The 13764-nt window shown below is 44.2% G+C and overlaps 1 protein-coding gene across 1 annotated transcript in view; it reads left to right on the forward strand.

The window, feature by feature from the left end:
- The window catches only part of SI (sucrase-isomaltase (alpha-glucosidase)), a 183921-nt gene extending 170955 nt beyond the window's left edge, over nt 1-12966 (forward strand). The window contains exons 64-70 of the mRNA XM_015410796.1: nt 985-1069; nt 1169-1225; nt 2443-2567; nt 4550-4638; nt 7691-7740; nt 8719-8889; nt 12561-12966. Of these exons, the coding sequence (XP_015266282.1) occupies nt 985-1069; nt 1169-1225; nt 2443-2567; nt 4550-4638; nt 7691-7740; nt 8719-8889; nt 12561-12638 (655 nt within the window). The 3' untranslated portion in view covers nt 12639-12966. The remainder of the gene's footprint in view (nt 1-984; nt 1070-1168; nt 1226-2442; nt 2568-4549; nt 4639-7690; nt 7741-8718; nt 8890-12560) is intronic.
- The last annotated feature ends 798 nt before the right edge of the window (nt 12967-13764 follow it).

Consider the following 13764-nt stretch of genomic DNA (forward strand, 5'->3'; position numbering starts at 1 on the left):
TTGTATTTACAACCAGGCTGTTTACAGTGCAGTGCATAGCATCTTCAAACTTCCAAACACTTGAGCTTTTACACCTAGAAAAACTATAGAGGAGAAAGAGATACCAATGGGCAGATTGTTATGGGGTTAGACATGGGTTCGGTTATGAGGCAAACTGTCTCATGAATAAGTACTCAGTATCTTCCTTTGAAACTCTAATAGGGAGGGAAAGTAAACAAAATAAATGACAATCAAAATTCAGATTGAACGGAGGCTGGCCATTATTATTATTATTTTTAAGCTGATCTCCATGTTCAAAATGTGTTGCAGTTTGTTTCTCATCTGGGCCACTATGGTTGTGGCTCAGTAGAAGAGTCTTTGCTTTGGATTTGGGAGGTACCAGATTCAGTCACTGACTTCTCAGTGTTGTTGTTGTTTTTAAAGAAAGAAAAAAAAGATCAGATAGTAAGTAGTATGAGAGCCCACTAGCTGAGTCTCAGGAGAACGGCCATATTTCAGAGTAGACAATAACCTTGAAAAAACAATGGTTTGCCTTGGCATAAGATAGCTTCATGTGTCTATGTCCTGTGAGGTAAGCTACATAGAGAAATGGTAACTGGTTCAGTTACCAGATATTCATGGATAAGGGGATCTGAACTCAGTACTTTGTACTTGTACTAAAATGGCACCAGAAGGCCTGATTGAGGACTGGAATCTTAATCTGTCTGAGACGCATTTTGGCAAATCAGGTAACATTTCTTCTTTACATTTCTTGGGATTTGTAAAGATGAATATGTTAAATAATACATGGCTTCCAGAATTTCATGCACTTGGAGTGCTGGGGCCCATAAATCATCCACCAGGTGTCTCGTGGAATCATTTGTATTTCTGATCTTGTAAATAACAACAAAAGGCAGTGAAATTTTAGAACAGGACTTGGTTTATCACATATTGAAACTGAGTTTGAATGATGAAATAACCCTTGTTTCACAATGTTTCTTCAAGGTTTGTGTATGAAAGAGAAACCTGGGATATCTACAAACAATTTATGTGGGGCCCAGCACTATTGATAAGCCCTGTATTGGATGATGTAAGCATTCTTATCATTACAGCATTTAAGGGGTAATATATTAATGAAGCAACATACCCAGAATATTTTCATGATGCTCTTAATTTCTTTACATTCTAGGGTGCTAGGTCAGTGAATGCTTACATTCCCGGTGCAAGATGGTATAATTATCATACGGTAAGCCATTTAAAAATACCTCTTAATCAGAAGAGAAATTCAAATCAAAGTTGCTGCTTGCAGGTTAGATACGAGATTTAGAGCATAATCCTTTGCAGAGATACTCCATTGACATCGGTGGATTTAGGCTGGAGCAAATCTGTATAGGATGGCATTGTGTATCTTACTCAAATGTGTGTCATTCTAATTTTTTCCCCCCAGACATAGGCTGACTTTTGCAGATAAATTCACAGGCTTCATATACCCAGGGGAAAACCCCCCCACCTATTGCACTTTCAGAGGCTAAATGGGGCATAGACAGCTTAGATTTCCAGCATCAAAGTGTGGTGTAGTGGTTAAGAGTGTCGAACAGTATCTGGAAGACCCAAATTAGAATCCCTACTTGTGCCATGGATGCTTGCTGGGTGACCTTCGGCCACTCACACTCTCTCAGCCTAACCTATCTCACAGGGTTGTTGTGAGGATAAAATGGAGGAGAGGAGAATGATGTAAGTGACTTTGGGTCTCCACTGAGGAGAAAGGTGTGGCATAAATGGATCAGGTGAATCAATATAATTCCAGACCCATGCCTTATTGTAAACACAGGCTGGGGCAAGGCAATTAATGAGGGGAGATGGAAGAGAGGCCCATCTTTTTCTGCTGGAAATTGAGCTGCTCTATCCCACTTTGAAAAGGAGAATTAGCAGCCAGGGTTTGACAACGGGCTTAGGAGGTAGTATATCTCCAATAGTGCAGTCCTGTGCTGACTTATTCCAGCCTAAACACAATTATTTCAATTGGTTTAGATGGGAATATTTCTGTATAGGGTTGCCGTGCAAGTCTCGTTTCTTTCAAAGGAAGGCTGTTAAGTATGTACTTAACTCTTCTATTGAAATCAATAGGGTTTTAAATTGCTTCAATTTGCTGGGCTAGAAGAGTAGTTTGCACGAAAGAGCGGTACATATAATTGTTCTCACCAATAATGCTTCAAATAGCCATCTATCCAGATTCTGGAGTCTTGCAAATTCAAGACTTTGCTTGTATAATTTATTGACATGTGGCTATCATACACATATCTTATGATTTCCAAATTAAATCAAGAGCAGGGATTCTCAGTCTGTAAAATAAGTGTAAGAGGCTGAATTCTGGTCTTTTTTCTACTACTGCGTGAGAAGCGCTGGAGAGTAAGTGCGCAAAGCAGGGCTATCATTTTAAAGTTTTGCTAATATTTTTTCCAGGGAGAATACATTGGAGTCAGAAAACTGTTCAAAGTATTTCCAGCACCTTTGGACTATATCAATCTCCATATTAGGGGTGGTTACATCATCCCTTGGCAAGAGCCGGAAACTACCACCGCATACAGGTATGTAAAACTTCTCATAGAATAATCTACTTGCCTCATCTGTTGTGCTTTTTGATGCACATAAACTGTATATACCAAGGTGAATCAGCACATCCGTTTGTAAACCTATCCACCTGTTCCAATTTTATTTAGCTGTGACATTTGTAAACTTCAGTTTCTCCAAGGAGATCAAACTAGCTTATGAGGGACTGCCAAGTAATCTCTCTTTCAGTTTCTGGCCAGACATATCTTTGAGAAATGAAACTAAGGCCCATTATGCACACACAATCTTACTGCAGATTTTCCGAGCAGTAAGTCTTTAGGCTTGACTTCGGATTCTGTGCCTGCCTTACACACCATTCTTTTTCCTCAAGTGTATTTATTCTGCAGCTATACTTTTTTTTAAAAAAAACCCCACACTTTTCTAAATTAGGGTGGGGACATCTCTTGTGACTTTTAGAGGATGGCATCCAAAGGTGTTTTTTTTTAAGTTACTCAGTTTCCCTGTCGCAGCTGTGTAGTAGTGTCCAGCAAATGCCTTCCATTTAAATCCTCATGGTTCAGGTTTTGCATAAGCATTTTAGTGTTATTTTGGTGGTTGAAAAGGAACAGAAAGGAACACAGGCAAAGGGGGGAAACCTGATTTTGAAACTGAGGTCCCAGTCACACCAGCAAGAAAAGCCACGGGGGAAGTGTGGCTTTTTAGAGCCGCAACAAACTGAAGCACGCTATCGTGATCTCATGTTCCCCCGCGGCTCCGTCCTCCATCCTCCGGCAGCCAATCACACCACGAGAGGCAACAACGACGCACCGCATTTGTGCGCATGCATAGGATGCGAACGGGCGCTGGATGCTACGGCCTACCAGCGCGTCCCTGATCAGACGCCCACCCGCACTGTACATTTTCCTGAAGATACTGCTTGTTTGCTGGTACCTTTTTAAACCACGTTTTCGGCCGGAAGGGACGGGTTGGGGGCAGGTCCGCGACGCTTGCCAGTTGTTGGCATCTGATCGCGCTGGTTTAATCCACCCTCAATCCAGCCATTTCATGGGGAAAATCCTCCCATGTGATCGGGGCCTGACAAGAGCTTTTGCAGCTGTGAGCCGTTTTCCATATTGCCAAGTACTAGGGATTCTCTGCTGTGTTATCAGCCGCTGTGAAAAATGGGGGCTTTCTAAGTTTCTGAAGGCCACCTTGTGAAATATGGAATATTTTAATCTCAGTTTCTTCAGCTGTCTTTCTTTAACTAGGCTGTATCTGGATTTATACTTTCTGGCCAAGACCCCTTCAACCTATCAGCACTCATCACCTCTCAGGCTACCAACTAATTGGTTCTTGAGTATTGATCAATGAAATAGGATAGAATGAACACTAACCTGATCCACTGACAGACATATGGAAGCCTGCCTGTGGGCACAATGATCTCCATAATGGAATAGGGACATCTTTCTTGAAATGCCACACTGGGTGTTCATTGCCTGCCAGTGCTGTACAAGAAAGGGAGCGTGGGCCTTCCCCAAAAAATAATGCCAATGGGGGTTAGTCAAAGTGCACAAAAAATGTTGCTGGAAAACTCCACTGTTAGCTGAATGTCTGTTGGAATGGGATCCAACCATAATTTGGGGTTGTTACAATGTGACAAGCTCAACCTAAGAATGTGCTGTTTTAAATGATTCTTTGAGCAAGGCCCTTTCATTTCAGTTTTCTAAGCACCTTGTGCCTTGAATCATCAAATCTGTTTCTGTTCCATAAATTCAAGTAGTAGGATTGTAGGTCTCAAAGACCTGGCCATGGTCCTTACAGTCCATGTGTGAATCATCCTTGCAGCCTTCTGTGTTGAACAAGTATTTATGCCAGTAGGGTTCAGCCCCAAGATTAAAATCATATATCAGGTGTCTTGCAGGGAAAGTCTTTGACATGTTGATGTTCTTTCTCCCTCTTTGGTAATAGAAAACAACAATGAAGTCGGTACCTCTTTCTAAAGTTTTACTTTTTCTTCCAGCCGATTGAATCCCATGGGGCTAACTGTTGCTTTGGATGACCAGGGGAATGCTCAAGGTCAGCTCTTCTGGGATGATGGAGTTGGCATTGGTAAGTGTCCTTCTAGACAAAATGAGACCAAAATCTTTCCCCGTTACTCATCATATGTACATGCAATCCTCCCTCAAAATATTTTATAACGGCGTTATCCCATTTTATCCTCCCAAGATGAGAGTTGCCATCCTAAGCAGAGTTGCACCCTTCTAAGTCAGTTGAAGCAAATGGCTATCAAGGGGTATAATACTGCTTAGGATGGCACTGTGAGTCAAGGGAGGCACTGACCCAAAGTCATCAAGCAGGCTTCATGGCAGAACAGAGTTTTGGGACCCAAGCATCCCCAGTCCAAACCCAGTACTCTATTCACCTTGTCCATGCTTTCCTCATTTGTCAACCTACTTTGCTAGCCCCTGTGGTGATACTCAATGTCAAACCAGTTTTGTAAGGGAAGTTCACATTCCTGTGGTGCACATTAGGAGCGGACAGAAAGACCAAGAAACAAAACTGAATGAAAAGGCTACATCTTTCTATGGCCTGGTGCAGATGTAATGTTCCTGATCTCCTCTCTATGGTTAAGGGATCAAGAGCATGCTGCTCGATCATTATGCCTTCTGTGGGTTTTTTTATAGTGCTCACATGTATCACTCTATTTGTTACTGGTTTCTCTAGAAGTTCCGTGCTGCTCTTCCCGTTACAACTGTACAGCTTTCCAATTCTGCACAGTTGTGCTCTGTTCTCATGCTGCCATGGAACTCTAAATAGCAAAGAACAATGAGCAGAGGCAGGTTCTAGCTGATAGGTGAGAATTACATAGGAGGCAAGCAAGGAGCCTGGGGGCTAGAAGAGGAGGATTATAGTAAGGGGCTGGTTGGTTCCCAGACTCCATTTCCTCCCACCAAACAGGAAGTTTTATGTCATCGAGAGGATATCAGCCAGGGGTCGTTTCGTAGAAAAAGAGCTAGGGGAACTCATTAGCATAACTCATTAGCATATGCCACCCCCCCTGCCATCACCAGAAGTGTGTCATAAGGCTACCCCCCCCCCTCAGTTAGTCTTAGTCTTAAAGGTTAGTCTTAAAGGTGCTATTTGAACTCTTGGACTATTTTGCAGCAACAGACTAACACAGCTACCTCGGGGAAGCTCCTGGATGGGGCTGGGAGTCCTTGCGGAGGCCACGTGGAGTGGCCTCGGCCAGGCAGAGGGGGAGGACGCCAACTTACCCTCCTGCTTCTTCCTCCTTCTGCAACAGAATGAGGCTGGAAGCAGGGGGCTGCCAGAAGAAGGGGGCGGGGCTTCGTTGTGTGCCCTGCCCCCCTGCACCTCACCCGGGGGAACTGTGTTCCCCCGCGTTCCCTCCCGAAATGACCTCTGATATCAGCCTTATGTTTCCAGAGGAAAGATGAATTGATCCTCAATTTCCCTCCTCCAGTTCCTCAAGGAGGAGGAATTGATGAGGCCAATGTGCTAAACTACCAGTTTATTTTCAAAATGCTTTCTTGTGTGCTCTTATTGTTTTGTGTGTATTGTTTTCTTAACAGAATTTTATAAACTACCTTGAGCATATTGTTACAGATAGTGTAAAGTATATATATCCCCTTTCCTGGAAAGACAGCACTGTGGTCCTAAGTGCATGTTATGCCATCCTCAGATTGTGTTTGAATCTGCCATGAGGACATTCAATCAGGCACGCATTGCGATTTTCCCTCTGTAAACTCAGTTCCTGTGTGCTGGGGCCAAATTCGGCCTCCTCAGCATGTGGGAAGAGGATGTTTAAGCCTTTCCCCCTCTGCATTATTTTCCTGACCTGAAATGGCTCTGGCAGGCACTATTTGCCTCACAGGGTTCCTGGGAATTCAGTTCCCAGAAGAGAATTCAAAGCACAGATGTGTATGTGTGAGGGGAAGGACTGTGGCTCAGTGGCAGCGTATCTACTTTGTGTGCATAAATAAGGTCCCAAGTTCAACCCTTGGCACTTCCAGTTAAAAGGACCAGGCAGTAGGTGACATGAAAGACCTCAGCCTGAGGCCCTGGAGAGCTGCTGCTGGTCTGAAAACACCGTACTGACCTTGACAGACTGATGGTCTGATTCAGTATAAGGAAGCTTCATGGGTTCATTTGATGGGAAATCCTCATGGCACGGACTGTGTAAGAGGAGGACTCTGAGTTTCCAGAACTGTGCAAGGAGGTGATGGGAAAGCAGTAAACTATGGGTGTGGCTCCGGAAGTGAGAGGAAACAATGAAAGAAGTTCGTCGAGCAAAGGGGATGAGAGAGAGATGGGGGGAAATGGAATGGAACGATGCTTGAGGGAGATATAAAAAAGGGAGGAAGACGGATGAGCAAAGGAAGGAAGAAGCCCCTATAGGATCCTTTCTTATATAACAAAAGCCTGCCCCTACAGGGGACACGGATGACTGGAATTAGAGCCCAAAGTGGGTAGGAACATGCCGTCTCCTGCCTCCTCCAGCCTCATTGCAGTCACAGGATTTAAACATTATGGATGTCATCTTCCCATGCTCACCGAGGATTGCCAACCTCCAGAATTACAGTTGATCTCCAGACTACAGAAATCAGTTCAACTGGAGAAAATGGCAGCTTTGGATGGTGAACTCTGACTCTGAGCTGCATCGTATCCCTGATGAGCTCCCTTCCTTCCCCAAACCCTGCCCTTCCGAGACGCTACATCCAAATCTCCAGGAATTTCCCAACCCAGAGCTAGCAACCCTATGCTCATTCTATAAGCCAATGGGAAAACCCTGTGGTGGCTTCAGGGCCAAAAGGCAGGAGCAAGTTCTCTCTACACATTCTTCAGCCCAATCCCCACCCTCGCACCCCAGCCAATGTGGAGCCTAGAAATAGCTGCTGCAGCCTCTGTACTAGAGCAGGACAACCAAAGCTGTGGCTGCCCCAAGAGCTGTGTCCAAGAATCTAGGTATTTAGGGGAGCAGGATGCAACAGGAAGGTAAATTGTCTCCTCCTTGGCCTTCCCTTCTCCCTTTCCATGACACGTTGCCACAGGATCACACTTCCTGTACTGTTGACCTAGCTCATAGCTTACTGTTCTATAATGAAAATACGTTGTCTCTGTCTCTTCTTTATTTTTCCAGATACCTATGAAGAGGGCAAATACTACTATGCAACATTGCAAGTATCTCTAGTATGTATTTATCATTGTCGTTTTCTTTTTTCACTTTAAATAAATGTAAAATAAGATGACCATTACTTTATAGCTATGGATATCTTGTTGGTGAATATTTGGAAGCTGATATGGATACTTTTCTTTGCAAAATCATCTCAAATACACACCCTTTTAAGATATTTGAGGCACATACACCGAGTGCACATTGGGAAGGAAGGGGAGCAGGATCACAGCAGCAAGCAAGCTCTGCCTCCTCCCCACCCTTGAACCTATGTGGGTTCATTGGAATTTATACATAAACCCACACAAATTCATAGGCATGTCCCTATGCAATCCAGAACCTGCTTTTGCCTACACTTCTATGTATATGTTCTATACACTTCTATGTATATGTTCTATACATGCATTTCCTTGAATGCCCATAGTTTATGGTGATCTCAATTCTTGAATTAAAGGAATCATGGAGGTACCAGTCCCTTTACCTCTTGTGATGGGCCCCTTGACCACTCCACGTTGGGCATGGCTATATATTATATTAATTATATTATATCTGTGCATATATTTATTAGATTTTTGCAATCAGGTTTGGTTCTACACTTTTTGCTGTTGATTTTGCAGATTTGCTTGTACTGTAGACGCATGTACCATCTGTGCCATTAATATAATGAATATACAGTGTACAGTGCTGATTTCTTTATGCACAAATAAAGTTGCAAAAATGCATCCATATAATGTAAAAAAGATTCAGCACAAGTCACAGAAAATAGTACAAAAATAAAGAATCACAGGGTTGATTTGCACAAAGGAAAAATTAAAATCAAAACGCCAGCTCTGGGGACAAAAAAAGAGGGAATGGAACATCTGAAATCATCCCTAGTGTACATACCACTTCCAACTGCTAATGAACTGGCAAAGGGAGGTCAATTACTTTGGGCAGCAAGTTAGCCAATCTCAGTTCCTATTGAATCCCATTATTCTTCTGGTCTTTCCCCCCAGAATGCACTGAATGTCTATGTGGATCACAACAATTACTTAGATGACTCAGTCCCTCTGCAGTTTGGCCATCTTCATATCTGGGGACTCGCAGCCACCTCAGCCACAAATGTTACTATCACTTATGATGGGCGCACAGAATATGTCATCCCTGAGTACAATCCAGTAACCCAGGTATGTAACATAGCGTAATTATTGTATGGAGTACCAATAAATGTATTACAATCAAACCCAAAATGCTGGGCAGAAGTTTTGCCCCTTCTGTTCTCTATGACCCGTCTTTTCTCAATGATAAATTATTCTGGTATTTTTCTTCTATCTGGAAGAAAGCTCTGGTGGTACTGGTTTTTCAAGAACAAAGGGAAAAGGCAGGACCCACAGAACTATCACCCAATTATCCTCCTCTCAGTTACTGGGAAACTATATGAAGCCAGGGCTGGCTCTCCCGCCAGGCTAACTAGGCACTCGCCTAGAGCGAGAGGCCCTGGATGGGGGCGCCAAAGTTCGCCTCCCCCTGCCAAAAGCCAGCGCCGATCCCCAAGGCTCCCCTCCGTGTCCCTCCATGTCCTTCCCGCCTGCCCGGACCCTCTCCAGCGAACCATGGCCAGTGGGGAAAGGCGCCTGCAGAGCGTGGTCCCGGGGTGGCCGAGGTGCGTGGGCTGACTGGCTGGCTCAGGCGCCGGCAGAAAGAAAGCGCCACGGCCTCAAGTTTGTGCACTGGGGGGGGGAGGATTGTGTGAATCATTCCCAGAACATGGAGTTCCACCGCCAGCTACCCTCTGGGAAACTCGAGCAATGGCAGTCCCCTCCAGGGCCCATGCAAATGGCAGGCTGCCCCCGGGGAGGGGGGAGGCAAAATGCTGCCATTGCTTGGCCCTCGGAGGCTGCGATCTCTCCACCGCTTCCACCAAGAATCATTCACACAATCCTCCCCCCCAGTGCGCAAACTTGAGGCCGCGGTGCTTTCTTTCTGCAGGGCGCGCTTACCTCCTGCCTGGTGGCTCCTGCAGCAGCTCCGGCAGCCTTGGCTCCCCCGGCAGGTGGCGGCAAGAGCGGCCCCGGCGCGGGCTCCTCTCTTCATGTGCCCACTCTGCCGGCGCCTTTCCCCGCAGGCCATGGGTCACTGGAGAGGGTCCGGGCAGGCGGGAAGGATGTGGAGGAACGCGGAGGGGAGCCTCGGGGGTCGGCGCTGGCTTTTGGCGGGGAGAGGCGAACTTCGGCACCCCCATCCAGGGCCTCCCGCTGAGTTCCCAGTGGGGTGGTCTCCAGGCCCCACCAGGAGGTTGGCACCTGCAGCCTGCAGCCTCGCCTAGGGTGCAGCCTCCCCTAGGGTGCAGCCTCGCCTCCGGTCGGCCCTGTATGTAGCTTATTTAAGCATAAGAATGGATGGAGTAATTATTGGCAAAACATTTTTTTCATATTGTTTACATTTCTAGTATTAAAGTAATATATAGTAGTATTCTTTCCTTTAATCTGGCATCATGCCCAGTCACCATACATAATGTGCATCATACATAATGTGCAGTACATAATGTGCAAGTCTTTTAGTGCAGAATTTCAAATCTTAGCTGGTTAGAAGTGATACTAATATTAAACTCAAACATCATAATTGTGCTTTCACTGCAAAGCATCTGGCCCATGGTTAGGGAATATATGGCTCTTTGCACGATGGAGGGCTTTGTAATATTGATCATGTATGCAAAATATTATGCCTGGGGAGGGGCTGTGGCTCAGTGGTAGAGCAACTGCTCAGCATGCAAAAGGTTCAATCCCTGGCACCTCCAGTTAAAAAAAGGACCAGGCAATAGGTGATGTGAAAGACTTCTCTGCCTGAGACCCTGGACATCTGCCACCAGTCTGAGAAGATAATACTGACTTTGATGGAGCAATGGCTTGATTCAGTATAAGGCAGCTTCTTGTATTTATGTGTGTGTGTGTGTGTGTGCTTGTCATCCCTCCCACCTCTCTCTCTTCTTCAAACTCTGTGGTTGTCATCATGCTGTATCCCTCAACGCTTCCACTGCTGCTAAGCAGATGTACTGAAGACTGCTCAGTGGGGCTTATTCCCAGGAAAGTGTTCTTAGGACAGTGCTGGAAAACTGCCACTCTCAGCCATTCCCCAAGGAGCTACTTAAAATGGCCTAGCAAATCTGGCTGTGCTGCTAGGAATGGCTTCATAAATCTAATTTATCATGCCAAACAAGAACTTCAGTTTAGGATAATCCTCATTATCAGACCCCCGGCAGAGAAATTAATGGAAATACTTCATGGGTATATTTGGACTGTTTAATTAGGTATATTTTGAGGGGGTTTCTTTGCTTCTGTATAGTGCAGCTCGTTGTGTGAACTACTCTTCAATGCAGTAGACAACTGGAAACACAGTTGTTGGGGATCTCTTCCTACTAGGCTGCAGCTTTTGTTTCCTTTCTCTGAGAAATGGCATGGACTTGATCTCTCCCAGCTCCTCCTTTTTTTCATGTTCACAGGCAGCTTTTCTGCCTTCTACTGACTTTGGTTGCTGTCAGTGCAGAATTAAATGCTTTTCAGGCTTCTACTCTCTCCCTCGGTAGAATGGAGCTTCAGAAAGTGAAAATATTTTCATGCCACATCTCCATTCTGTAATTAGAAAGGTATCTTATCTCCCTTTGCCCTCTTCCTTTTATAACAAGAAACATCGTATCCAATGAACTTGAGAGGTCACATATTATAGCAATAGTATATCTTTCTTTTTCCACATCTCACATTTGCAGGAAGAAGGCAAATATATATATATATATATCTGACTTCGGAAACTTTTCCTGGCACAAAAAATAGTTTCTTTCCAAGAGTTTTAATTAAATCTAAACATTTATTTGGGTTACAATGTCCTATTTTCAACTTGAATAGAACCATTTCTTTTCTTGTGTTTAACCTTTGATCATCTTCCTACCTTTAAACTTTACGACGACTACCGGCTTCCTTGATATCCTTGTCCCAATTACATAACTTTATGTTCCTAAAACACAATAGAATTTCCCCCAAATCAAACAGGGTGGGTTCACTTGCTTTGTGCCCGCTTTCCTTTTGCAATGCTGTGCTCTGCTGCCAAGTCTTTATAATGTAATCATATGCTAAAAAAAATCCATTAGTATGCATGCAAATCGTCTACAGAAAGACCAGAGACACACAGCTTTCGAGACCAACTGTGGGTTTCCCTGTCAGTTTAGCTGTGGGTTTGTGAAGTACTAACAAGCTGCAGCTGACTTCTGTTGACCCCCTGGAGTTTTCAAGGCAAGTGATTAAGCAGGAGTAGTTTGCCATGGCCTTCCTCTGCAAAGTCTTCCTTGGTGGTCTCTCATCCAAGTACCGACCCTGCTTAGCTTCCGAGATCTGACAAGGAGATCAGGCTATACTAAACCAGTCCACATCCTCCATGGAGCTGAGTTAAACAGGCTCTCATACAGATCTCACTGAGCTAGAATGGCCACCAACATTTTGCCTGAGGTGAAATTCTTAGTTGAATTTGGAGACTCTTGGCTTGAGTGAAATATCTGAAGAATAGCAGCCAAAACATCCAGACAGAGCATGTGCTTTCTGCAATTATGTGGGACCTAGTATCTCTCTATTTCATATATGTAGCAGTAGAAATGGTAGCTGTAGAAATATGTAGCTGTAGAAATCCCCAATACATCCTCACTCGTCCATTTTTTCTCCAGGATTAACTCCTGTAAATGTAGAACTATTTGGTAATGGAGTTCCAGCATAATCAATCCACGAGGGAGACTTTCATAGATCATGTATTTATAGTTCTCAAACGTTCATCAAGTAGGAATTAATAACCTCTTTTTCAATGCCTTTTATTTCAGATTCTGAAGGCTGATTTCACTGCCCAAAACTACCTCCTTCATAAAGTACAGCAACTCAAATGGACAATAAGCACTTAACTGCCTGTGGAAAACAAGCTTTGTGGACAACCTCTCCATCAGCAATGAGTATATTCATTTATCAATGATATTTTGTTCAGAGATGTCAGCAACAGACTGATGAAGACATTGAATTGACAACTGCTGGCAATATTGTCTTAGGGTCCATTTTCACATCTTTTTTAAAAAGAAGCCCTACTTATGTTTGTATATCTGACAATTTTGGAATACTTGTTTAGCCATTAAATCAAGACACAAATAAGCTGGGTTGCTTAGTTTACCGGAACACAGGGAAATAGAAGAATTTTGTAAAATAGCAAATGAATTTTTTTTTAAAGATTATTTCTAACAAGGCAATCATTATGACAAGAAGCTTTCTGGGGCCTGTTTTTTTTTTTTTTCTCCCAGAGCAACTAAAATGTCTATATAAAAATGAAGTGCCTGGTGCGATGGGCTGTATAATTGTCCTTTATGATGATGTTTATAAATCTCTGTGTACAAAATGTGTCATGAAATACAAAAGAGCTTTAATTTTTGTAATTTGTACTGATGTGACAATAAAAATCCATCCACAATAAACAATTACTTGTGTGTATTAGTGTAAGTGTGTACGTTTCATGCCTGAGACATGAAACATGTATATATATAAAAGAAAGTCCCTTCACTGTAAAATCAACGCCCAGGCCAAACCGCTGGACCTAGAGGCACCAAATTCGGGAAGAGTGCTCCTACCGTGGCATAGGTGCTCGCTAAGAAGGGATTTTTAGAAATTCAACCCCTAAGTGGGTCAAAAGGGGGAAATGTGCTCCCCCATTGATTCCTATGCAGCTGCCAGGCAGCTGACTCTCTGCACCCCCCACTCTCTGATTGGTCAGCTGTAGAGCTCAGTGTTCTGAGATTAAAAAAAAGCCAACAGTTACGGGGGACTGCAGACAGCTAATGACAGTTGTGGAACCACCTGTGAGGTGAAGCAAAGCTGCTGGCCCAGCCTCTCTGATGGCTTCCAACACACTCCCCCCACCTCCTATAAGTAACAGGCAGTTGTCTGTCAGGTGCAGCCCCACCTCCACAGTGGCTTCTAATACTCCTCCCCCCTCCCCGTCCTACACTGGACAGGCAGCGGCCTGTCAGGTGTAGGAGAGGAGGT

This window comes from Gekko japonicus, unplaced genomic scaffold, assembly GCF_001447785.1.
Source record: "Gekko japonicus isolate JY-2015 unplaced genomic scaffold, Gekko_japonicus_V1.1 scaffold267, whole genome shotgun sequence".
Classification (NCBI taxonomy): Eukaryota; Metazoa; Chordata; class Lepidosauria; order Squamata; family Gekkonidae; genus Gekko; species Gekko japonicus.